The sequence below is a fragment of the Symphalangus syndactylus genome, chromosome 5 (genome assembly GCF_028878055.3).
Source record: "Symphalangus syndactylus isolate Jambi chromosome 5, NHGRI_mSymSyn1-v2.1_pri, whole genome shotgun sequence".
Lineage (NCBI taxonomy): Eukaryota > Metazoa > Chordata > Mammalia > Primates > Hylobatidae > Symphalangus > Symphalangus syndactylus.
The window spans coordinates 98,535,406-98,561,529 of NC_072427.2; the positions used below are offsets into that span (position 1 = coordinate 98,535,406).

At 42.9% G+C, this 26,124-nt stretch overlaps 2 protein-coding genes and 1 non-coding gene across 12 annotated transcripts in view; 1 reads left to right on the top strand and 2 right to left on the bottom strand.

Annotated features, from left to right (window-relative positions):
- SCAF4 (SR-related CTD associated factor 4) overlaps positions 1-9,980 on the top strand; it is a 62,435-nt gene extending 52,455 nt beyond the window's left edge. For all 10 annotated transcript variants that reach the window (XM_055279476.2, XM_063640604.1, XM_055279472.2 and 7 more), the window contains one exon: positions 8,660-9,980. In XM_055279476.2, coding sequence (XP_055135451.1) covers positions 8,660-9,615 — 956 coding nt within the window. In that variant the 3' untranslated portion in view covers positions 9,616-9,980. The remainder of the gene's footprint in view (positions 1-8,659) is intronic.
- Positions 9,981-12,037: 2,057 nt separating this feature from the next.
- On the bottom strand, positions 12,038-21,396 carry SOD1 (superoxide dismutase 1). The gene is made up of 5 exons (XM_055279478.2): positions 21,118-21,396; positions 17,082-17,178; positions 14,437-14,506; positions 13,579-13,696; positions 12,038-12,503 (listed from the first exon to the last, which is right to left on the bottom strand). The coding sequence occupies exons 1-5, from the start codon at positions 21,187-21,189 to the stop codon at positions 12,396-12,398; spliced, it is 465 nt and encodes a 154-aa protein (XP_055135453.1). The 5' UTR covers positions 21,190-21,396; the 3' UTR covers positions 12,038-12,395.
- On the bottom strand, positions 16,484-16,663 carry LOC129483817 (small nucleolar RNA SNORA81). Its single transcript, XR_008658305.1, has one exon. It is a non-coding gene; the product is annotated as a small nucleolar RNA SNORA81 (small nucleolar RNA).
- Positions 21,397-26,124: the final 4,728 nt, after the last annotated feature.

A 26,124-nucleotide genomic window follows, 5' to 3' on the forward strand; every position in this document is an offset into this window, starting at 1 on the left:
CTGTTTTTCATGTATTAGATGTTATCAAAACATAATATACCCTTATGCCAAAAATAGATGAGTCACATCTCAGTATATCTGCATTATATATTATTGAAAACTCAAATTTCTGTTAAGAATCTCTTGCTGACATTCTAAGCATCATTTTTAAAATATAATCTTAATGTATAATACAATTTGAAAGATGCTTTTTCTCATTCTTTGAAAATTAGCTCCTATTCTTCCATTTTCCCCAGCTCTCAGAACATAGTGCCTTCTATAAGAATAACCTAGGAGTGTTATTCTTATAGAATAAATAGGCCTAAATGTTATTGGTGAATCTAGGCAAAGGAAATAATATGTTGGTTGTACTGTTATTTCAGTTTTCTGCAGGTCTGAAATGAAAAAAGGATAATACTTGCTGATTAAAAAAAAAACCTAGGGATATATGCTTAGGGATCTTCAGGCATTGATGAAAGAGATGAGTGGTTGATGCATCTTTTTCTTCATGTGGGAAAATTTCATTCTGAGTTCATGCAAAATGCCACAGTGACACTCATTCTGTAGAGATCAAATCAAAACGGTGGAACTGCAACAAAGAACAGAAAAGGAGGTTGAAAGAAAACTCATCCTTTCTCAAAGTTCAAGTCCTCCTAGGTTTATGCTGGAAAGATTCTTACCACCCTGGGAAAAAACCTAGAGCTTGTATCCTCTATTCTTAATCCTCTGAGAGGTATCTTCTTGATGAGTTTGGTCATCACCTCTGCAAACACCATTCACTCATATGTTCAATAAATATCTAATCAATAACCATTGTGTGCCAGGCACCCTTCTAGGTACTAGAAATACCAGAATGAACAAAACCTGTCTTTCTGGAGTTTATATTTTCGCAGACTTGGGCTAATAATTTAACATGGAGATGTTTCTGTGAAGAGAGTAAAACAGGACAGTTAGGCGGTATAAGGGTGTAACACGGATATGTACAATTTTAAATATGATTGCTAGGGAAAGCATCTGAACCAGTAATGAAGAGAATACCCCCATGTAAATACAGAGGAAAGGAATGTAGAGTGAGGACCAAAGGAAAGGGGGCCTGAATTGAGATGGGGCATGGATTGTTGAAGAACCACAGCAGGAAGGGAGAGCAAAGGGAAGAAAGTGGCAGGAGATGAGCTTAGAGAAGGTTGTTGAGCACTAGGCTTTGAGTGCAGTGGGAAATGGTGTAGAGTATTTTATCCATGCCGTGATCTGATGTACAGTTTTTAAAGTATTACTGTGGCTGTTAGAGAAACAGACTCTGGAAGTTGGTAAGAGTAGAAAGGAGACCGGTTCTGATGCTGTGCAGCAGATGAGATGGGAGCTAGCCCACGTTGGGCTGGTGCAATGGAGGTGATAAGTGGTTAGAGTCTGAAGATATTTTGAAGATAGAGCCTTCAGAATTGCCATATTACTTAAATACAGAATGTGAAAAAGAGTCAAGAATGACTCAAGTTTTTTATGTGAGTAACTGGTAGATGTAATTGCCATTCCTGTGATGTGCAAATCTGTAGGAGTGGGTTTGAGGGGAGCCTATCAAATTAAAATGTTGGATATTCTAACTTTGATACCCAGGTACAGATGTCAAGTAAACTACTGGTAACATCTAATAGAGCTGTAAATTCTGGCATCTTCAGCAGATAAAGATAATATTTAAAGCCACAGGAGCCTGTGAGATTACCTAAGGAGAGAATATAGATAGAGAAGTGGTGAGAGGTCTGAGGACAAGAATTCTTCAGCATTTGGCAGCTAAGAATATGATGCTGTGAGACTAAGGTAGACATAGTTCCACGTGTCGGAAACTCTTAAGCAGTTTGTGTATATTAATCATTTAACCCTTGCAGCCCTCAGGGTTATCTTCATTTTATAGATGGGTAGACTGAAGCACTTGGAGATGAAATAACCTTCCAAGGGTCACATAGCTACAAGTAGCAGTGTTAGAATTCAAGGTAGCCTCACTCCAACAGGACCCTGTGCTTTTGACCACTATCTATACTGTACTCTCCAGCAAAGGATACTGAGAAGGTACAGCCTGTGGGCTAGGATACAAATGTAGAGGGAGATAATCTGAAAGCCAAGTAGAGTTTCTAGGCAGGAAAGAGGGAGAGAGAGGTGAACTATCAGATGACACTGATGGATCAAGAAAGAGTGCTGCGACTTGGCAGCTGGATTTAGCAAAATGAAGGCTCCTGGTGACTGTGAGAAAAGTGCTTTCATTGGATTGATGAGTTCAAAAGCCCAGTTATATAGGGTTGTGAGAAAATGGGAGATGAAGGATACAATTAGGATTTTGAACATCTCAGGAGATTTGCTATAGAGGAGAAGAACAAAATGGGGTGATACCTGAAAAGAGATGCAGGGTGAGGGAGTTTTTAATTTTTGTTCTCGTTTCTGAAAGATGGGCAAAAACTACGGCATAATTACCATTGGGAAGCCCAGTAGAGGGGAGAATGTTGGTGCAAGCAAGAAGGGCTGTGTGCTCGGTTGTTATGTAGGTGAGAGGGGATAGGTCCAGGTACAAATTAACGGGTGTAACCGTTGGAGCACGGACAGTCACAGACAGTAGGAGTAATGTGGATTCAGGTGCAGGTAAATTGGTAGATTTGGTAGCATGTGGGTGGATGAAAAAGTCTTTTTCTGAAGACCTTTTTAAAAAAATGATAAGCCAACTAGGGTAACTGAAATACGGTATATTCATATCATGGAATATTAGCAATAAAAAAAGAAGGATTTAAACATGCAACATGGATGAACCTTGAGAAGATACGCCAAGCAAAAGTCAGTCACACAGGACCACATATTTTATGATTCCATTTATACAGAATGTTAATAGGTAAACCCACAGAGACAGAAAACATCACCTGGTTGCTTGGGGCTGGGACAGATGAGGGGAAAGCTGGGGAAATAGAGATGGCCCACGGATGCAGGATTTCCTTTTAGGATAATAGAAATGTTCTAAAGTTGATTGTGATAGTTGCCCAATTCTGTGAATATACTAAAACCATTGAATTAATTGTACATTTATGTGGGTAAATTACAGGCTGTGTGAATTTTACCTTACTAAAATTACCAAACAAAACAACTAAGAGTAGACAGGATTAAGGAGGACCTTGAACATGTGTCCTCACCCAGGACATGAGAATGTGGATTGACTAGGAAAATGTTAGATTACTGGCCAGAATGAAGGGTGCACTTGGGTTGTAGTTACAGAAATTTGAAATGAGAGCAGTCAGCATACTCCACGTCCAGGTGGAGATTAGGCAGAAGAGTTGCATTTGAAACCAATGTTGGGGGTTTTCCAGGCAGATACGGTGAGGGAGAGCCATGGACTCCAAAGCAGGTAAGGATTAAGATAAAAACATGAAGGGCCTTGTGGGGCATGAGCCTGGTGGGATTGAAGATTGTTTGGGGAAAGGAGATCTGGAGAGAATAACCTGGAAAGAGGAGAAGCAGGTAAAGAGTGGGATACTTGAAATTGGGAATTTGGAAGTAATGAGTTTATTAGTGATCAAACATCTAGAGCTCCTAGAGATGGTGGCTCTGGTAGAATGGAAGATAGGGTTGTTGACCAAAACAGGTAGAGGAACTGACTCGTTCCTCTTTTTCTGTAAAGATCTCACTGAAATTCTGCATCCTCTGCAACTGATGCAGTTGGTCACTCCCACAGTATTTAAATCAGACGTTTTACATTTTATGTTTTATATCTGTTTCCCTGAGTGTTTACACTCTGTGGTCCTTGACAGAAAGCCACCCTATTCATTTATATGCCTTTTGTATCCCTTATGCACATTCTCCTGAGATTTCAAGGTCCACGTTGGACTCTAACTATGAAATCAGCCTTCCTTTCTCCCACATCCCCCGTAGCCCTTTAATGTACTTGTTCTTTATTTCACACCATTTCAGGCATCTTCACTGTAGATGGCAGTGGTGTCTCCCCACCCCCTTTTTTAATTGTAAAACAACTTTTTTGGATCGTCATAGGAAAAATTTACGGATTCTTGGTTATTTTTAGTTAAACTCTAGTGTGTTTTCCATACTTCTCAAATTTGAATTCAGGCACTTAGAGCCGTCACTGTTTTGGTCTGCCCTAATGCCTTGCTGTATTAAAAACTTGTTTCCCAGGTGTGAGCCCTTTTTTGTTTCACCTATATTCCAGGGGAGTTAACACCATCACTCTTCTGATCTTGTGTTGACAGCTGCATCCGCTCAGTTAAGGCAGAGAGCTGTGTTCCTTCATCGCTTACACCCCGTCCTTCCTGTCCACTAAATGTCTTCAGTGTGTCCTCTGTCTCTAGCACCTCTCTTTCACTTCAGTCTCTTGTCACTATCACTGTCACTGCTGGATTCTCCGAATAAGTGCCTAACTACTCTCAAGGGGCCTTCCCCTCTTGACTATCCTGTACATCACTTGTCAGAAGGGTCTATCAAAAACAATCATAGAATCATTTATCCCTGCTAAAAATTCCTTGGTTTTCTGCACCACTAGAGGTCAAAGTCCAGGTTCCTCCTTATGGCATATAGGGCCTCTGAATTGCCCTGACTTACCTCTTCAGCTTCATAAACCTCATCTGTATTTTCTCCTTTCTTCTTAGTTTTCATCAAAAGTCATTTTATTGTGGTTCTCTGAACCACACACACCACTGCTTTACCTTGCTATATGCCTTTTCAAAAGCTGCTAGTAATGTCTTGATAGTAACATCCTTCGTTAACTCACTGGCCTTGTCTATTTTCCTTTGAGATCCGATTCAGACACCCCCGATGACTGCCACTCAGATTCGCACACCAGCTTTGAGTCCCACCTCTATACCTCCATGCTAGCTTGTGCCATCTCCTACAGCAATTGAAATTTGTCTATTTCTTGGCTGGGTGCAGTGGCTCATGCCTGTAATCCCAGCACTTTGGGAGGCCGAAGCAGGCGGATCACCTGGGAGTTCGAGACCGGCCTGACCAACATGGAGAAACCCTGTCTATTAAAAATACAAAATTAGCTGGGCATGGTGGCACAATGCCTGTAATCCCAGCTACTTGGGAGGCTGAGGCAGGAGAATCGCTTGAACCTGGGAGGCGGAGGTTGCGGTGAGCCGAGATTGCGCCATTGCACTCCAGCCTGGGCAACAAGAGCAAAACTCCATCTCAAAAAAAAAAAAAAGAAAAAGAAATTTCTCTATTTCTACCAAACTTTGTCCCTTTTGAAGGAAAGGACTATTAAATGAAAATTAATAGAAAATTCAGATATTTAATACATAATGTGAATGAATTGGGTTTTTAAAAAATTTATAACTTTAGAAAACTTGTCAGTGATATCGCACATCACATTTCCAGATGAAATGAATAATTGCTTTGAATGCCCCTTTCACCTGGGTAATTCACAGTACACTCCGATGGTTTATGCCTAATGCCAGCTTTCCTAATAAGGACTTCCTAGCTAACATGCTTGCCAGTCTTCTGCCATCTAATGTGTTTTTTGTTGTTGTTGTGTTTTTGTTTTTTTTTTTTTTTGAGACAGAGTCTCGCTGTCGCCCAAGCTGGAGTGCAGTGGCGCGATCTCGGCTCACTGCAGGCTCCGCCCCCCGGGGTTCACGCCATTCTCCTGCCTCAGCCTCCCTAGTAGCTGGGACTACAGGCGCCCGCCATCTCGCCCGGCTAATTTTTTTTGTATTTTTAGTAGAGACGGGGTTTCACTGTGTTAGCCGGGATGGTCTCGATAATGTGTTTTTAATATAACTGATTATAAAAGCATTACATGTTCACTGCAAAAGGGAAAAAAAGGAACTACAGATAAAAAAAATTTTTTGTGGTCTGAAGGCCATCTGGGGCTATGGGCATATTCTATCAGAAATCTATAAATTTAGTTGGCTCTCAAAGGGTTAAAAGGAAACCCAGCTGGCCACATCTTTTTAGCTTTATTTATGAAGAAGAGGATTTGAGTGTATAATGTTTTAAGCAAATCCCACACACAAATATCCACATGTATCAAACAAGTAGGCAATTCTTTATAAAAATCGTGCTTTTATATAAGGTTTATGATTATTGTAAATTTTAACCCTGTTAATTTATACCCTCAAATGAATGCTGTAAAGTACTTAAGAGATGTGGTCCTTCAGACTGGGGTTTGTATTTTATCATCAGGGCCCATTTTTGCTCTTCTGTACAAAGTTGAGGTGGCTTTGCATCCTTTGGCCACTGTTAGATACTTGAGGAAGCCAAGTCATGGGGCAATCAGGAGTAGGACCTTCCCATTGCCCTTCAGGAATCACTTTCTTTTGAAGACTCATCTCAACTAAATTCTGTTGTTATAATAAGATGCTTTGAAACTGTTTCCTCCGTTTTTCTGGTGTTATTTTAAAATTTGGCTTGGCCACTTGAATCTATAGATAGGCACCAGAATGTGCTACGCTGACCTCCGTAACAGTAAACATTGGTCATTTTAGTCCTGGAAAACAAATCTTTACTAATAAAAGGTGATGGGAAAGTACAGTTCTGTTTGTTTCAGGTGTTTCTATGTAATGATCCCTCTATTAAAAGAGACTGTGCCTTGGCATATGCATTTTATGTTTTGGATTAAAGTCCACAGGTGTTGGAACTACACTATTCCTTTATAAAGTGAAAGCAAGGACATGTGCTTCTGTTGCCCCAGTGTATGGTATATACTCAGTAAATATTTCCCAAATGATGTGAAGAGTGTTTTATTTCTATCTGAGATACAGTGTAGCTGGTGTCCTGTACATGTTCATTGTCTGGGATTTTCCCAAAGAGTCTGAAGAGCCTGTGAAGGGACAGAGTCATCACCTCATCCATTTCACAATTTCTGGCATTTTTGCTGTGGTAATCAGCATTTCCCAACTTTAGACCTGACATGAAAGCTCAATGTATTTTTTCCAGTTACTGAAGTACTTGACTTTAAACTATGGCAGGTGGTGAAGAAGCAGTAGGAGTCGATTAAGATTTTAATTATCAGAAATGGAAAATGTTGTGTTTTTTGCAAAATCAAATGTTTAGTATTAGGATATTTATTACTTTTCTAAATAGATAATGCAGAATAATTTCAGCAGTTACATGAGCCAAACACTGAACTCACTCTCATGTATTTTATCCTATTTGATCTCAACAAGTGGCAGGTATTATTACTATGCCCAATTTATAAGCCAGAATACTGAGGCACATGTCCAAGATTGTATTTCACCGAACATAATATATTTCTCTTTAAGCATTTAGAAGAAGATATTTTTGTTTATGTAAATACCAAACCTGATGAGTCTTTATGTTAAAAGAGTTATAAACTAGTTTACATACCTTTTCAAGTCCACTTTAGTGCTAAAGTGTGACAAGTACTATTGGACAACACGTGGGTAGCAAAAACTAAAGTAGAAGTTCTTATTTAGCATGATACAATTATTAATACATAAAATCTAGAAACAGGACTTGTTAGTTTGCTGAAGTAGGTGGGAAGAAGTTTATTCAAATTGTACACCTAAAATAACATGATGTTGGGGAAGAAAGAAAATAACTAGTACTAAAGTACTGGTCATTTTTCTGTCAGTATCACCCAAGTATTTTTCTTACCATTGCTAACTGATCATAACCCGTAACTTGCTCAAAGACCTTTCTGCAGCACATGGGTAAATAGCATATTCTTAACCGTATCTGGAACATTTTCCATTATCAGAATAACTCCTTTCAGTCATAGTATTATAGTATTTGTCTTGTAATATTTATATTTGCAAAAGAATAAATTGAGAGATTCCAATGCTTTTCTGTTACCTAGTGGTGAACCCCAAGCAGAAAATGACAGGTTGTTGAACTTGTGTGACTCTTATATCAGTATGAGCAAACCCTCATGTAGATGGGAACATAAAACCAAGAAGTCATTGGTATTTCAGCAGCACCAACCTTACCAGACTTGCCACCTTTGGAAGAATGAATAGAAATAATGAATAGAAGGTGAACAGCTGAACATTGAGCATTATTCAGGTCGTGATGGCCTCGCAAGTTAAATATCGTGCTGTGCCTTGAAAAAGGAACTGTAACAATAAACTTCACATTTGCGTATGGATCTTTGTTTTGTAGACATTAGTGTTTATTTGATGCACATTGCATAGTAACTGCATGAGGCATTTTAATAATATGGACTAAGTGTAGCATGGAGTCAGAGATCTTCCTCTTTCCTGGGTTTTCTAGGTCGGTGACCTTATTTTTTTCTAGTAATAAGAAGACTTAGAGTGTAAATTTTCTAAGTGTGCACCTGCAGTATGCTTAGTTTGAATAGTTACTGATAGTGAATGTATTCATCTCATTAGGACTTAGCACACTGTTTCTCAAATGTATTTGGAGTGGGAAAACAGCTTCTAATGAAAGCTACAGGAGATTTTGACATACTCTGAAAATTGGTATTACCATTACTATTTTATTTTCCAGTTTATTCTGGCCTCTACCTGTATTAGATACTTTAAAAACGTCTTTGCAATTGCTTGCCTTAGGTTGTTACTAGGCCTCACACTGGGTTTGTGACAGGTAGAGCGGCAAACAGTATGAAATTTGAAGATTGTGGGTTGAATTTTATTTTGCTCTAAGCTCCACAGAACACAGCTGAAACTGGAGTGCCATCTTCTGTGGTATTTACATTTTTATTTTTGTCGTCTTTTAGGCACTCAAGGAGTTGCCCCTGGTCCTGTAATTGGACTTCAGGCACCATCTACTGGTCTTCTTGGCGCCCGGCCCGGTCTCATCCCACTCCAGCGCCCTCCAGGAATGCCCCCACCTCACTTACAGCGGTTCCCTTTGATGCCGCCCCGTCCCATGCCACCACACATGATGCACAGAGGCCCACCTCCAGGACCAGGGGGCTTTGCAATGCCTCCACCTCATGGAATGAAAGGTCCCTTCCCACCGCATGGCCCCTTTGTTAGGCCTGGTGGAATGCCAGGGCTCGGGGGCCCAGGGCCAGGCCCAGGGGGTCCTGAAGACAGAGATGGAAGGCAACAGCCGCCGCAGCAGCCACAGCAGCAGCAGCCACAGCCGCAGCCACCCCAGCAACCACAGCAGCAGCAGCAGCAGCCGCCACCATCACAACAGCCTCCACCAACACAGCAGCAGCCACAGCAGTTTAGAAATGATAACAGGCAGCAGTTCAATTCAGGTAGAGACCAAGAAAGGTTTGGAAGAAGATCTTTTGGAAATAGGGTGGAAAATGACCGGGAACGGTATGGGAACCGTAATGATGATAGAGATAATAGTAACCGTGACAGGAGAGAGTGGGGAAGGAGGAGCCCTGACCGGGACAGGCACAGAGACTTGGAAGAGAGAAATAGACGCTCTAGTGGGCATCGAGACAGAGAGAGAGATTCTAGAGATAGAGAGTCTCGTAGAGAGAAGGAAGAAGCCCGAGGAAAGGAGAAGCCTGAGGTGACAGACAGGGCAGGTGGTAACAAAACCGTTGAACCTCCCATTAGCCAAGTGGGAAATGCAGACACTGCTTCAGAACTTGAGAAGGGGGAGTCTGAGGCTGCAGTCCTAAAGCCTTCTGAAGAGTTACCTGCTGAGGCTACCTCATCCGTTGAACCCGAAAAGGATTCTGGCTCAGCAGCAGAGGCTCCTCGTTAGAGACTGGAATTTGTGAAAATGTGACAGTGACACTTCCTGGAGTATAGAGCTTGAGGTGTACAGATGCTGTATTATATCCGCTCCCGCTGTACTGCAGCCCCGCGCCAGCTGGTGGGGAACTGTAAGCAATTTGATTGCTTCCCTTCTATTTAAAAATAGCCACAAAATAACAAAAAATACTGAAAATATGAATAAATATTACCCTTTTTGCTGTAACTTTTTAAAAGTTTTGACTTTAAAAAGTTTACAAATCGTAATTAGAAGTGCTCTCTATTTTTTTTTTTTTTTTAATTTAAGACAAGGTAACGGTGAAAGCTCCTCAAAACAATAGGGATGTTTTTAATAAACTCTATTTTCGTAACAAACTTTAATGTGTGCTATTCTTCCTACACTGCATTAAGGTGGAAAAGGATTGTTCACCATCAAAGTTTGAGCTGTTAATACTGTATTGGAGTCTAAATTAGACTTATTTGATGAAAATAGACATCTTATGTAGTTATTCTCACTTTTATATGTAATACTTTTGATTTTTAGTGTTTCAGTCATAAGGTAAAGGTTAGTTGTTTTAATGTCAATTGAAAAGCTGTGTTTGCAATTCAATCGAGGTTTTCTTTTTTTTCCATTGGCTTTGTGGTATATGTTGCCCTAACTAATTTGTAAGGAGATTTTGCTGGGGGAAGAGTTGGATCCCAGTGTTAACACGTTGTGCTATAAATTATCTGACTGCCTGGGTATTACGTTAGAAGGTTGCATGTGTGTGGTTTTTTTTTTTTTTTTCCAACCATCCCATTGAATTTTTCAAAAGGGTAAAAGAATCAAGGTTAATATTTGCAACCTAAAAGCTTTTTGTTGTGTTTGAGAACTTCAATGCAACCTATTATTGTTTCCTTATATAAGCCTTGCCTGTTGCCTTTCTTCACCAGTTTTTTAATTCCCCTGCTGGGCAGAGGTAAACAAACTTTTCCCCCACATATACTTTACTTCTTTTGCTTAAAGTTGGTGGGTTACCTAGGAAAAATCGTTGTAGGTTTTCCAAGAATTATCACATGAAGACATCCAAAGCCAAGTCAAGCCTTCATCTGAAATTGCAGGAAATCCAGTGCCAAGACCTGATGTCACACTATCCAAGTATTTATGGCCTTGAAGTTGTTTTTAATTATTTTTTTAAACTCCTGGTTTCAGTATGCTGAGCAGTTAACTTTGTCTTTGCCTTCATCCTCAGGCAAAGCTGCTTTAAATAATACTCAGCAGCAAGACCTTTGGTTTGATGGGGAGAATATATCTAGGGCAATGTCCTTATATTCCTGCCTTTAGAAAATGAGAGAAAATTGTTTTATATCTGTAAATTTAAATTATAAAACGTCCTTAATTTTACACTGGCCCACTGAGAAGTTTGAAAGTCCTAAGAAATGGTTTCTGGAAGAAAACGTGATTACCCAACATCCAGACTTGAAGGACTTACAGCCTGTATTTCCAATTTAAAGTATTGAGACCATCCTGTATGCACATGGAAAAACTGGTAGTGTGTGATTATATTTGAAGTTTTAAAAGGCATAAGTGAGTCTCTGAGTTATTCCACATAGACAGCAAACTACATTAGGGAAATGTGTTAAATACTGTTTAAAAATTATCTACTGAGATTTAAAGAATGGTTGTTTTAACCACTTACTGCGAGCATATTGTTCTTTACCATGATTTTACAACTTCGGAAACACTACAGATTTGTCTTCCCAATTTAGGTTTTCCTCTCCTAAATGATCTCTCCTACATTTGATGAAGTACATATTTATGAACAAACAGCATTTCACTTATTCCTGGTTTATCAGAAATAATATTCTATAATTTCCAATTGAATAATTTAGACAAACCTGAGTTAGGTTAATATTTAAAAGCATTCTCTCAGGTACATAAATACATTAAGAGAAAGTGACTCATTTCACTAATTCGGTGTGTAAATTATTAACAGCCAGAACCCACAGTCAAACATTTCCTTGGTTCCATCTTCTAATGCTACAGATTTCTTTAAAGGGCTAATCTGTAAGTAGGTTGTGCCAACGTCTGCCCTTGAATGTAGAATTTGTGCCATTCTGGCAGGTAGATAATCTTACTGAGGCTGTAACTTGCCTTTTACAGCTCACTAAAAAGTTATCAAATGGCTCTCTTACACCGTAATCTTTTTACAATACGGAGGTACTTTATGAATCAAAACGCTAAAATGACTAAGCAGGAACATTTCCCTAAAGCTTTCAAAGGACAGCCTATTTGTCTAAGCAGAATTATGTTAGTTTTAGCTAAAAGACCTGCTGTTTTAAAGTATGCATTTTGATGGTCTCAAAACACTTTCAAAATAAAATGCTATCACTGTTAGTATTACTAAATCTGTTCCACTGAAGCTGTTCATATAAATAAGTAGCAGAGCTAATTTAGTTTGAATTTGGATTCTTTTAATAGCCTCATAATAAGTGCCATACAGGGTTTTTATTCACAGGCTTGAATGACAATTGAAGAAATTCTGACAAGTTTAATACCCATCTGTGATTAAGTCTGGCAAAATACAGGTCATTGAAACACATTTTAATTGAATTTTATAAAACTATACAAATCTTCCAAGTGATCATAAACCAGTTTCTCACTACAGGTACTTTAAAGCAACTTTGAAAAAGTCACACAATTACACTTTTCAGATTACAGTGAGTGTTTAATGTTTATCAGGATACATTTCTACAGCTAGCAGGATAGCAGATGAGTTAAGGGGCCTCAGACTACATCCAAGGGAATGTTTATTGGGCGATCCCAATTACACCACAAGCCAAACGACTTCCAGCATTTCCTGTCTTTGTACTTTCTTCATTTCCACCTTTGCCCAAGTCATCTGCTTTTTCATGGACCTGTAAAAAATTTTAAGAAGATAACTTTGGGCTGTCAAGTAATCACTACCTCCTCCCAACAATACCCAAAAGATGTTTAAGAACCTCATAATATTAGAAAAATAACAGTCCTAGTAGAGCGATATACTAATACTTAGTTTAAAAGTAGAAACTACTACTCAAAGCTTTTTCTTGATGTTGCAAAGACATTATCTTTAAACATTAGGTAACTTGCTATGTCTAAATGAAATACTAAAACCCAAATAACTGTTGTAGACCACCACAGGCTACCCTTAATCCTCCGTGATAGGTTACAGTAACCTTAGTTCAGCAGTCACTCTTACTTTGGCAATTTTTTTAATTGCTTTGGAAAAAAAGGAAAGTGAAAGTGAATAAAACTCAAAATTTCATGCCAAATGAATGACAGGCCTATAAGTAAGATATAATCCTAAAAAATCTTAATACTTTAGCAACAATATTTTGAATTTTGTTCCAACAAACCTTTATAAATGACTTTTCTGCTTTACAACTATGGCTCAAGAAAACCATAAAAATAAAGGGTTAACGGAATGGAAGTGATTACTGAATGTTAATGCCCTCAAGGGGAGGTAAAAGCCTATCTATACTTGGTGTTTTGCATGAACCAGATGCAGTTCCCCAGGATAACGGGGCAACAGCTTCCCACAAGTTAAACAAGTCATGATAACCTGCAGTCCTGAATGAACATGAATACTCGAGTCCATCCCAGGTTTTAAACTTAACAAAATGTTCTGTTTAACAAGTGAGAAACCCAATCCTGGCAAGAAAATCTGGCCATTTTAAAACTAAAAGACTACTTCTGTTTTCCAAACTCAGATCCAATATGGTCAAATGTAACCTGCTTTTTACTGCATCTTAGCAGAACAGTGTTCTTAACTGACCTAGATAAAATAATTCATTTTCACCATAATTGTCCAATAAAATTGCTTTTCCTAATTTGAACTGCAAGTACAGTTTATCTGGATCTTTAGAAACCACGACTAACAATCATAAAGTGAAAAGATACATGACTGTATGTTAGAAGAAGTTTCATGCATATCCTTTTATGAAAACTTACCACCAATGTGCGGCCAATGATGGAATGGTCTCCTGAGAGTGAGATCACAGAATCCTCAATAGACACTTTGGCCACACCATCTTTGTCAGCAGTCACATTGCCCAAGTCTCCAACATGCCTAATAATGAAAAAGCATCAGATGGATTAGGGCTGATTCCACTAAACATCAAGGTAGTTCATGAGCTAAATTAAAATTTGACTGAGTAGACACAAATTTGCAAACAAGGAGCTAGGCATTCTAAATACAGCTCTTCAAACAAGGCTTCACATCTACAAACTAATGCTCTGGCAAGAAAGATGGGGGTGCACCTGATTTCAGAAGTACCAAAGGATAAACTCTCAGTTACTGTGATGCCTGTTAATTACTGGCAGCTAACAAAGCTATGTCCCAAGGCCTCTGATATAAAAATCTTGTCCTTATATTTAATATTTTCCTGAAAGGCTTTCAGAAAACATACACATACAAATAGAGTCTCGACTAGTTTTCAATATCAATTTTTTTTTTTAATCTACAGAAGCTTCCTATGTTTCACAATGATGATTGATTTTGCTAGTGGTTGACAGTACTGTTATTCATGACATTTCCTGTATTAGTTCCCCTTTGGCACTTGTATTAGTTCTATATTCAATAAATGCTACAAAACCAGATCGTTTTAAGTGTCCCCATTTGTCAATTCCTTTAAGCCCAGGAAGTAAAAGCATTCCAGCATTTGGGAGCAGGGGTTTAGATGAGTCAGCAAGTTCAAAAGCAAAGGGGGGAGGAAACACGGAATTATCTTAGCACATATTTACAAGTAGTATACCATATGAACTCCAGAAAGCTATCGCCATTATTACAAGAGTTAAGCATCTTGTTACCTCTCTTCATCCTTTGGCCCACCGTGTTTTCTGGATAGAGGATTAAAGTGAGGACCTGCACTGGTACAGCCTATTTACAAGAAAAAAAAAAAAAAGCTAAATTATGAATTAAAGTTCCCAAATACATTCTAAAAAGAAACACTGCTAAAACTTCCCATGGAGAAAGTGCTGACCTGCATCACGACTTCTGGGATAAGCAACACCTTGGTACAGGCACAGTGAGACGGGAACAGAAACAAGTCTATGGCCGGGCATGGTGGCTAACACCTGGAATGCCAGCACTTTGGGAAGCTGAGGTGGCTGGATCATCTGAGGTCAGGAGTTTGAGACCAGCCTGGCCAACATAGCAAAACCCTGTCTCTACTGAAAAAAATACAAAAATTAGCTAGGCGTGGTGGTGCGCACCTACAGTCCCAGCCACTTGGTAGGCTGAGGCAGGAGAATCGCTTGAACCTGGGAGGCAGAGGTTGCAGTGAGCTGAGATCGCACCACTGCACTCCAGCCTGGGCAACAAAGCAAGATCCCGTCTCAAAAGAAAAAAAAAGTTCTAACTACTGTCTGACACTTGTAAAGTTAACACCCTTCTCTGGGCTTTGGCTTCTTCACTGTAAAATAAGGGACCAGACTGATCTTCAACAGTTTTTCTATTATTAAAATCCCATGGTTATGATCCAAATTCTTAAGAACGTAGTGTACTTTACAAAAAACTCATCTCCCCAGCAACATACTGCCAAGCAGTTCTATCTGTGCCCTTTACTTGGTGCAGGCAGAATATTCAACAGCAACTTATGTGCAAGGGCCAAGGCTGCTGCCTTACACAACTTGAGGGGGCGGCATTCCGACTGTATCCTGTGTAGAAGGTGCTCCTGTGCACCAGGGGATGACATTCACAAAGCACAACCTCGACAGCACAGGAGGCCCTTTCATAACACGGCTGTCTTCAGCAGCGCTCTCACCCACAGGAGTCCCACACAGGGAGAAAGGCAGGCAAGTTACAGGAAGCAGCAGAGCAATCACCTCCCAAACCAGAGGCAGTAAAGCCAAAAACCAACTCGGGAATTTCAGCAATTACAGAAACGGATCAAATCTGATTATTACAAATCACTATTTGAAACTCAATTAGCAAGATGAACAAAGCTAATTTAAGAAGAAACCTATAAACAAAAAAATCAGATTATTACTCAAATATGGCAAAAGATCACTAAATGCAACTTAACTCATAAACTTTTGTTAACTTGCTTCCAATCCCAAATTAAGAAAATAAAACTTGGCAGTTTCTCTGAACCTACTCTGGTTCAGGAGCTGCCTGATTTTTTAAAAATACTTTAAAAAAAAATTTTTAAGCATATTCCAAAGTACCAATAATCCTCTGCATTCCATCTTCAGTTTGTATCATACTTTGGTCCCACTAAGGAGCCTGTGTTTGGGGTGTAGAGCTACTCTTACATGGCATTATGCAAATAAATGCAGCCCCTTTGCTTGAGGCACCCACCCTCAACCCCCAGCTCAAACACCTGGGATCATTACAAAAGTTAAGAGCCAAAGTTTTTATTTCCTATTTGCCTTCTTTAAAAAACACCCTCTTCTGGCTGGGCGCGGTGGCTCATGCCTGTAATCCCAGCACTTTGGGAGGCCGAGACGGGCGGATCACCAGGTCAGGAGAGAGACCATCTTGGCTAACACAGTGAAACCCCGTCTCTATGAAAAATACAAAAAATTAGCCGGGCCTGATGGTAGGCGCCTGTAGTCCCAGCTACTCAGGAGACTGAGGCAGGAGAATGGCATGAACCTGGGAGGCAGAGCTTGCAGTGAGCCAAGATCGCGCCACTGCACTCCAGCCTGGGCGACAGAGCAAGACTCCGACTCAAAAAAACAAAAAACAAACAAAAAAAAACAACCACCCTCTTCTACAATGATGCTGTAAGACAAAACATCAACTCTTTCTCTCTTTTCCACACCTAGGTATCAAAGACCAGTTTTGTGGCTAATCTTCAGGTTGATCTTCAAAGTTATTTTAACTTGACTTCTCTTTTTTTGGTTTCTGAAGATATACTACACCAAATCTTAAGACAAAGGGCACTGGACGTTCAGAAGCAGGTCCACCCCAGTCTTCACAATCTAGTGCAGTTACTTTTCTTCTTGTGTGTACTCTGCTGGCATTATTACAAAAACCAAGATATGGTCCCAGTTTCTGCAATTTTAGCACAGTGCTTATATACAATAAAGTTGACCTCTCTTTTAAAGAAAAGTTGAGGGTTTTGCCAGGCACAGTGGCTCACACCTGTAATCCCAGCACTTTGGGAGGTCAAGGAGGATAGACCACTTGAGCCCAGCCGTTCAAGACCAGCCTGGGCAACATGATGAAACCCCACCTCTAGAAAAAAATACAAAAATTAGCCAGGCGTGGTGGTGTGTGCCTGTAGTCCCAGCTACGGGCCAAGGCATGAGGATCACTGGAGCCTGGGAGGTCCTGGCTAAGGGGAGCCGTGATCGCTCAGCACCACTGCACTCCAGCCTGGGCGACAGAGCAAGACCCTTTCTCAAAAACAAAAACAAGTTGAGGGGTTTTAACGTTTAGGGGCTACTCTACTGTTTATCTAACTAGGTTGAACAAGTATGGGTCACCAGCACAGCACAACACCCACCTTGCGTATTATCTCCAAACTGATGAACATGGAATCCATGCAGGCCTTCAGTCAGTCCTGTAATCCTTCCGTACACCTTCACTGGTCCATTACTTTCCTTTAATTAAAGTGCAAAGTTGGAGAGAGTTTCTGAACAAAGAAAACAGCTGATTTACCTTTACCCCTCACAGTAAAGTAAAAAGCAGCCAGACTTGAGAGTGGAAAAATCTGTGTCCAAATCCCAGGCCGACCACTTTCTAGCCAGTGAACCTCCAGCAAGCTGCTTAACTGCTCTAGGCCCGTGTCTTCAAAAGGGAGATGGTAATCTTGTTCCCACACTCAATGCACAAGCGCCCTGTGGCCAGGCTTCGTGATTAAATAACATAAAAAGCACCGAATAGAGTGGCAAGCAACGTGAGTACCTACACATCAGAGTTAGATACTTCATAGGCTTTGACTATTACAGTAATTAGGTAATATAAGTACCCATTTATGTAATAAATACTTTTGAATAGGTCATATTTGTACATGTTGAATATACATGTACATGTAAACCTTTTTATTTTGAGACGGAGTCTCGCTCTGTCGCCCAGGTTGGAGTGCAGTGGCATGATCTCAGCTCACTGCAAGCTCCGCCTCCCGGGTTCACGCCATTCTCCTGCCTCAGCCTTTTTAACCCAAAAGGTGTTTGTCTCATCATACACTCTGAAGCCCCTTGCTTTTTCTCCACATAGACCCTCTTCCATATGGCATACTCACTTGACTTGAAAAAAAAAGAAAAAGGCACCCTGGAAATGTCCAACAAGCTACCCTAGGACCCCTGCTCTCCACTCCCCACTGTGTTTTTAAGTGTCCATCATAGTTTTGTTTTTTGTTTTTTTTTTTGAGACGGAGTCTCACTCTGTGGCCCAGGCTGGAGTGCAGTGGCATGATTTCGGCTCACTGCAAGCTCTGCCTCCCAGGTTCATGCCATTCTCCCGCCTTAGCCTACTGAGTAGCTGGGACTACAGGCGCCCACCTGTAGAATTAACCACACCCGGCTAATTTTTTTGCATTTTTAGTAGAGACGGGGTTTCACCGTGTTAGCCAGGATGGTCTTGATCTCCTGACCTCGTGATCCACCTGTCTCTGCCTCCCAAAGTGCTGGGATTACAGGCGAGAGCCACCGCGCCTGGCTATCACAGGTATTTTTAATTAGCAGTCAGAAAATATTCTATTCCACTGCCCCCGGGAGAGGGCTGATTCTAGTCTAACCAGAGGTACTACTGTTTTCTGAAATCTTTTCAAGCACTGAAACCTAGGTAACCTTTCCACGCTACCAAAATGAAAGTAAGCAGTACGAGCATTCAGGTAATGGTGCTCGGTAATGGTGCTCCGTGGCTATATACAGAAATCAAGGAAGTTACAACTAGATCTCAGGACTAAAATAAACACAACATCCACACCACACCGTCATACATGTTAGTGTCTCTTGCTTTTAGCTTGATTTGTTTTCAAATAGGGCCAACAGTTAAGGGGCATTAACCCTTAAGATGTGACTTTCCACTGGAAAATACCATTGCTCAAATGAAGTATTCTGGCAATTGCTGCCTTTTTAAATTCTTTTCGACAATAGATACTGTGACTCTTCCACAACCTTTAATTTTGGAAAAACTCAAATGTGAAAGTTGTCCCTCAAACACTCTTATCAAGAGCACAGGGCCAAAAACAGCAGGTTCTTTGAAACCTCCATTTAACCGGTAATATATTCGGGACATATAAGTTGCTGTGCTTGGGTACAACCCTACAGGGACCAGGCTATGAACTTAAGTAACACAGGCCTGGGAAGCGAAAAAATATATGAACTGCTACAGCAGTACTGTCCTGGGCTAACGAAGGCTCAGGGCGAAGAGAGCTCCAAAAATTCTTCAAGAGAAGCTAGGAAAACTGGACTAATAGGTGAAAAATTCTGATTTGTAAAAACTAGCAACAAGTCCAAGATTTTAAACACGGAATAGGCCAAGTCAAGTAGTTTATAGCCAACTTATTATCTCTGCGTATCTAGAAAGCTGGAATGCTCCACTATCCAAGGCTCATTCTCAGGTACAACGGGCACCAAACAAAACGAAGTCAGGCGCTTAAAAGAAGGAACTACGCAAGCTGCTCAGGGAAGGTGGAAAATGACAGAAACCTGGGTTCATGCATGGATTCTCAAAGGCCAGGGAGAAGGGATTCCTCAGAGGCGTCTTAAGACTAGCACTAGTGGCCAGGCGCGGTGGCTCACGCCTGTAATCCCAGCACTTTGGGAGGCCGAGGCGGGTGGATCACGAGGTCAAGAGATCGAGACCATCCTGGCCAACATGGTGAAACCCCGTCTCTACTAAAATATAAAAAATTGGCCAGGCGTGGCGGCGCGCGCGTGTAGTCCCAGCTACCCGGGAAGCTGAGGCAGGAGAATTGCTTGAACCTGGGAGGCGGAGGTTGCAGTAAGCCGAGATCGCGCCACCGCACTCCAGCCTGGGCGACAGAGCGAGACTCGGTCTCAAAAACAAAACACTAGTACTGGTGAATTATGTGGGGAGAAGTAAAAAGGGACAAAAAGAAGTCTGACAAATGAAACAGCAAAACGGAGTCAAACGCCAAAGAACCTTTTCCAGAAAATCTGGAGACCTATTAAAGAAAAAAGCTAAACTCATGTATCTCCCTCACATACATTTCGGACATTTACACAGACTAACTGTTCCTGTCCTCTCACGTTTCTGTAAACCCCTTTAAAGACTGAATCTCATTCATATAGTAAATGTTCCCTCATGATTTTTAAGCCGAGTACAAGAGACAATTTTCCACCAGTTGGTAACTTCACTAAGGTTCTGGCGACAGTGTTATCACAAGCACCTCCCTTGCAACATGTTTTGTAATTTTACTGATAACAGTTCTGAAAATATTTCTGTATATTTTACAAGAGTCGTTCAGAAGTTTGTCTCTGACCATCTTAGCAACCTGCCTACTGGCAGAGCAATTTTAAAGCCACTTTACAGAAAATGTGGCTTAAGAAATGTTCCGACAACAGTTATTAAGTGCCAATTCGGTGTCATGGAAACTCCAGGTCTTCTAATTTCCAAATCCGAAGCCCCACCCACTGTCCTCAAACAACAGTTCTCAATCGTAGGTGCACATCAAAATCACTTTTGGAAACTTTTAAAAAACAGCAGTACTCACCCTGCACTAGGACAGGTTTTGATGTAATTGGTCTGAGATTGGGCTCTGGTGTATTTTTATTAAGATCTTCAAATAAGCTAACTGTGCACCCAAAGTTAAGAATCACTGCCCTCAAAAATCCCCAAAAGGGTCAGTTAAACCTCTGGCTCTCGGAGCTTAGGAGGAGGAAAAGGACCTCTATCCAAGACTACCTTCTCTGCCCTTGCAGCCCAACCATGACCTAGAACAGAGGCCAGCAAACTTCCCTGCAAAGTGTCACACAAACCGTCTCTGTTGCGTATTTTTGTTTTCCAAAGCCTTTTAAAAATATGAAATCCATTCTTAGCCTTAGAGCTGTACAAAAGCGAAGACTCCCTGACCTAGAGCGCTGAAGCCAGAAAGCGGAGAGGGATGCGAAGACACCAGGCGGGCCCAGGCGCAGTCGCCATCCCCGGGCCGGGCCTGGCACTGCGCCACTCGGTGTCCGCGGGACCATCAGGAACGAGAACACGGCCAAGCAAGGGACTCGCACAGCCGCTCCAAGCACCACGACAGACCCCGCGGCGGCGGCCCACGGACCAACGAGGGCAGCACGCCCGCCCCCGCCCCTACCCCTCCCCGGCCCGCCTTCCCGCCACGCGCAGGCCCAGCCCCGCGGCGGCCTCGGTCCCACACCCCGCGACCGGGCCCGCTCGGTGACTCAGCACTTGGGCACCGCACCGCCGGGGGCGAAGGCACCGACCGGGCGGCACGGGTCGGGGCCGGGCGCCGGACCAGGGCGGCCCCGAGGCCTGGCGGGCGACCCGCTCCTAGCAAAGCTGCGCGGGGGGACTAGCGGGCGGGAGCGGCCTCGCAAACAAGCCTCCATCCCGGCCCTTGCCTTCTGCTCGAAATTGATGATGCCCTGCACTGGGCTGTCGCCCTTCAGCACGCACACGGCCTTCATCGCCATGACTCGCTAGGCCACGCCGGGGTCCTGGTTCCGAGGACTGCAAGAGAAACCTCAGACGCTGCAGGAGACTACGCCGCAAACCACCACCAGGGCGCCGCGACTACTTTATAGGCCGGACCTCCGCGCCTCGCCCACTCTGGCCCCAAAGCACTCGCGGCGCACGCGCTCAGCCCGCCCCCTGAGGCAGCCTCGGGCCGCGAGTGGCCGGGAATGTCTGGGGGCGGGGCCAAGCGGCCGCGTGCGCCGGAGACTGCCCCCACCTCGCAGCCCGGAAAGGTCCAGAACCCCGCAATGTGGAGAAAACACAACCTTCTTTTCACGGGGGCGTGGCCCGCCGGTTGCAGGACGCGAAATTGGCAAAATGATGTAAACAGGGTACGCCTTGAAAATCTGAAGTCACTTTGTCTAGAAATGTCATTAGTTATGGCTGACTTTGGCCACATCGTCTCATTTGTTACTCAGAAATTGGGACGCCCCAAGATGGATGCTTTTGTAGTTTTCATTTTTTTGTCTTGTTTTTTAGTTTTCTGAGGGTATAGAAAGTCGCTACACCTCAACCCGGGGCCTCACCTTTTCTTCCCCTGCAATTTTCTTAGTCCTTAGTATAGAGTTTCTTATTTGGTTGGCAGAATTCGGTGTTCTTTTTATATTTTTCCTGTTTGGCAAGGCCACAACCCTACAGATAACCAAACGGCAACTAGTTGGCTTCTAGGCATCTCCTGCGTTTGTGTCTGGTCCCAAGGCCACAACACTCAAGGAGGGTAGAATGGTGAAATAGTTTATGATGCCTCCATACAACAGGAATGATAAATATGACTTGCCTTTCAAGGGAAATATTTCAAAAACATATTATGAAATGAGAAAATAGTGCAAACTACTTTTGTCTGGGGCGAGGGGGTTGTTTATTTGATTTTTGAGACAGCGTCTTGCTCTGTCACTCTGGCTGGAGTGCAGTGGCACGGTCATAGCTCACTGCAGCCTCGACCTCCTGGGTTCAAGCCATCCTCCTGCCTCAGCCTCCCAAGTACCTGGGACCACAGGCATGTGCCACCACCACACCTGGCTGATTTTTGTATTTTGGGTACAGATGGGGTTTTACCGTGTTGCCCAGGCTGGTTTCAAACTCCTGATCTCAAGCCAGCCGTCTACCCATCTCGGCCTCCCAAAGTGCTGGAATTACAGACATGAGCCACCACGTCCAACCTAGTATTTAATATTGAGCATGGCAAAATACTGAGACTTAATTGAAGTCCAGTGTGAAACAACAGTAGAAGCTATTCCAGCCTCGTTTGGAGTTACAGTACTATCTATTTATTTATTATTTACGCTATTTAGACCCTCAGACTCTAATGCATCCTCTATCAGAGAAACACAATTCACATTTTTTATCATCCTCTAGGAAGTATACATATTTGCAGTTTTGCCTGTTGTATTTAGTAGTAGTCTCCAGATAATTCGTATATTCTAAACGGTTGCATAAACAGTGCAAATGCTGGCCAAACGGCCTTTGCCCAAGGCTGAAGTTTCTTTGGGTTCCAGGAAGTTCGGCAGATTTCAGTTGATTGTGAACTTGCCAAGGGAGCCGCCCACAGACACGAGAGAGCTGCTTTGGGACAGTGAATTACTCTTCTTTTGAGACGGTCTAATGATGCCTGGGTGATGCTTTCCTAGGACGGTCCTCACACCTGAACAAGGGGGTCCCCGGCCCCGGGCCCCATACTTTACCGGGCCCTGTTCTGTCCCTCTTCTGGCATCATCTCCCATGGAGAAAAGAATGTGTTGAAGCCAAGAAGATGCTCCCCCCAAGAATATCATCTCTCCTAGAACAGCGGTAAGGAATTTAACTCTGTGACATTTAAGAGTATTTGTGTCTTCCTAATGCAGGGCATCGAATCTGGGCACTATGGACATTTTGGGCCAGACAATTCTTTGCTGTGGAGGCTGTCCTGTACACTGTAGGATGTTTAGTAGAATCCCTAGCCCCTACTCACTAGATGCCAGTAATACCCTGTCCCTCCCTGCCAGGCTGGGATAACCAAAAATAATTCCAGACGTTGCCAAATTACTCCCAGTTAAGAATCACTGTTTTATTTATTTATTTATTTTGATATGGAGTCTCACTCTGTCACCCAGGCTGGAGTGCAGTTGTGCAATCTCGGCTCACTGCAACCTCCACCTGCTGGGTTCAAGTGATTCTCCTGCCTCAGCCTCCCAAGTAGCTGGGACTGCAGGCGTGCACACCATGCCTGGCTTTTTGTATTTTTAGTAGAGATGGGGTTTCACCATGTTGGCCAGGCTGGTCTCAAACTCCTGACCTCAAGTGATCTGCCCGCCTTGGCCTCCCAAAGTGCTGGGATTACAGGTGTGAGCCACCGCACCCGGCCAAGAACCACTGTTTAGAACACCACTTGAGTACCAGGATCCTGGAATTTCCTGCCCAAAGAGCCCTGAGCCTGTGTATAGGATCCTGAACAGGCCACACGGGGACTGTCCCTCGTTGAGTACACTGCTAGCCTTGAACGTAGGCCCTGCCCAGTGCCACAAGGAGCGGGGGTGGGGAAAGGAGGAGAGGCCAGGGGCGGGCAGGCAGCCAGCTCTCCGCTGCTACCCTTTTACACAGAACTGAAAGAAGTCCAAGAATTCTCCATTTGAACCTGCCTTCCAGGTCTTTATGAAGGTGTATTTGTGAAGACAGGATGATAGAGCCTGGGTTGTTTGGAACCCTGGAACGTGGGTTGAACCTGGCACATGTAATTGGCCGGGCATAGTGGTACACCCCTGTAGTCCAAGCTACTTGGGAGGCTGAGGTAGGAGGATCGTGTGGGCCCAGGAGGTTGAGGCTGCAGTGAGTTGTGATCGCACCATTGCACTCCAGCCTGGGCAACAGAATGAAACCCTGTCTCAACAATAATCATCGTCATCATCGTGGAGTATCTAACTAAAATAAAATAAAATAGGGTAATCAGATGAGAGGGACCTTTGCATTTGAAACCCGGGGTTTAAAGAAGCAGAACAGGCAAGACCCTGTCAGAAAGAAAAAAGAGAGAGAGAAAGAGAGAAAAAGAACGAGAAAGAGAGAAAGAAAGAGAAAGAGAGAGAAGAAAGAAAAGGAAGGAGGGAGGGAAGGAAGGAAGGAATTATAGAAAGAGGAGAATGTGGCGCATGTAGACAGTTCAATTTTGTCAGGAATGGTGAGGAGGAATAGATGCCTCAGATCAGATGGCGGCACACGCAGATGACTAAACCACTTGTAATGTGTCATTTCAGCCTTCCTGAGAGTGAAAATTCATGTTTGGGGGCCCTCTGTGGTTAAAAGGTGGGCAAAAAGGTAGACCAGAAATTTTTTTTTTTTTTTTTTTTTTTTTTTAGATGGAGTGTCGCTCTGTTGCCCGGGCTGGAGTGCGGTGGTGCAGTCTTGACTCGCCACAGCCTCACCCCACTGGGCTTAGGCGATTCTCCAACCTCAGCCTCCCAAGTAGCTAGGACTGCAGTTTCAATAATTCTCTTTAGACCTCAGCTGCAAATCAAAGGCACTGGGCCTAGATGTAGTGTTTATCAACCCTGGCTGCACAATAGAATCACCTGGGCAGTTGAAAACAAAAACAAACAAACAATACTGTGCTTAGACCCAATTATATTAAAACCTTAAAATTGTATGTCTTTATACTGTAAATATACATTTCATTGCTGTAAGAGTCATAAGAAACCCTCAATGGTTATCAATGGAAGTAGGCTGCTTATCTGTGTACTTTTCATCACATGAGAAAAATAAACCTTTATTTGGTTAAATAGCGTAACCAGATTTCTGTTACATGCGGTCAAAAGCAATTTCTGATAGAGATGAGAAGCCACCAGAGGGGTGTCCACAGGGAGTCAGATGGTCTCTGGAATAGCTAAGTGGGTGGACTGAGAGCAGATGGGGTGAGACTCAAGGCAGAGAGGCCATTTGGGAGACAGGATAAGAGCCCACCTAAGGCCATCACTGGAAGAAATCTGGGAGATCACGGAAATGCAACCACAAGTCCAGCCACCCATTAGAGGTGCATGGTGAGAGAGGAAAGGTAAGGGCAGCCCCCAGGTTTCTAGCCCCCTTGGTGCTGTTTACCAAGGAAAGCAGGTTCAAGTTAATTCAGGACAGGGTGCATCTGAGGTGCCTGAGGAACCCATAAGTGCCAGGCTGGAATCATCCTCTTGGATATGGGTCTAAGCCTCAGGACCATTCTTAAGTCTGGACTCCATCTCAGAATTAACACACATCCTATTCAACGTTCTTGTTTTATTTTGTTCTGTTTTTTTTGACACAAGGTCTCACTCTCACACAGGCTGGAGTGTAGTGGCGTGATCTCGGCTCACTGCACCCTCGACTTCCTGGATTCAGGTGATCCCCTCACCTCAGCCTCCCCAGTAGCTGGCGTGTCCCGAATTGGTGGGTTCTTGGTCTCACTGACTTCAAGAATGAAGCCGCGGACCCTCGCAGTGAGTGTTACAGTTCTTAAAGGTGGCATGTCCAGAGTTTGTTCCTTCTGATGTTCGGCTATATTTGGAGTTTCTTCCTTCTAGTGGGTTCATGGTCTTGCTGGCTCAGGAGTGAAGCTGCGGACCTTCGCGGTGAGCGTTACAGCTCTTAAGGCGGCGCGTCTCAAGTTGTTCGTTCCTCCCAGTGGGTTCGTGGTCTCACTGGCTTCAGGAGTGAAGCTGCAGACCATTGCAGTGAGTGTTACAACTCTTAAGGCAGCGCGTCTGGAGTTGTTCGTTCCTCCCAGTGGGTTTGTGGTCTTGCTGGCTTCAGGAATGAAGCTGCAGACCTTCGTGGTGAGTGTTACAGCTCATAAAGGCAGTGTGGACCCAAAGAGGGAGCAGCAGCAAGATTTATTGCAAAGAGAGAAAGGACAAAGCTCCCACAGTGTGGAAGGGGACCCGAGCGGGTTGCCACTG

Coding starts and splice junctions, on each gene's coding strand:
- SOD1 (XM_055279478.2), bottom strand. CDS start 21,189: ATGGCGATGAAGGCCGTGTGCGTGCTGAAGGGCGACAGCCCAGTGCAG. Junction 17,179..21,117: donor TCATCAATTTCGAGCAGAAG/GCAAGGGCCGGG, acceptor CTTTAATTAAAG/GAAAGTAATGGACCAGTGAA. Junction 14,507..17,081: donor GTTTGGAGATAATACGCAAG/GTGGGTGTTGTG, acceptor TCTTGTAAATAG/GCTGTACCAGTGCAGGTCCT.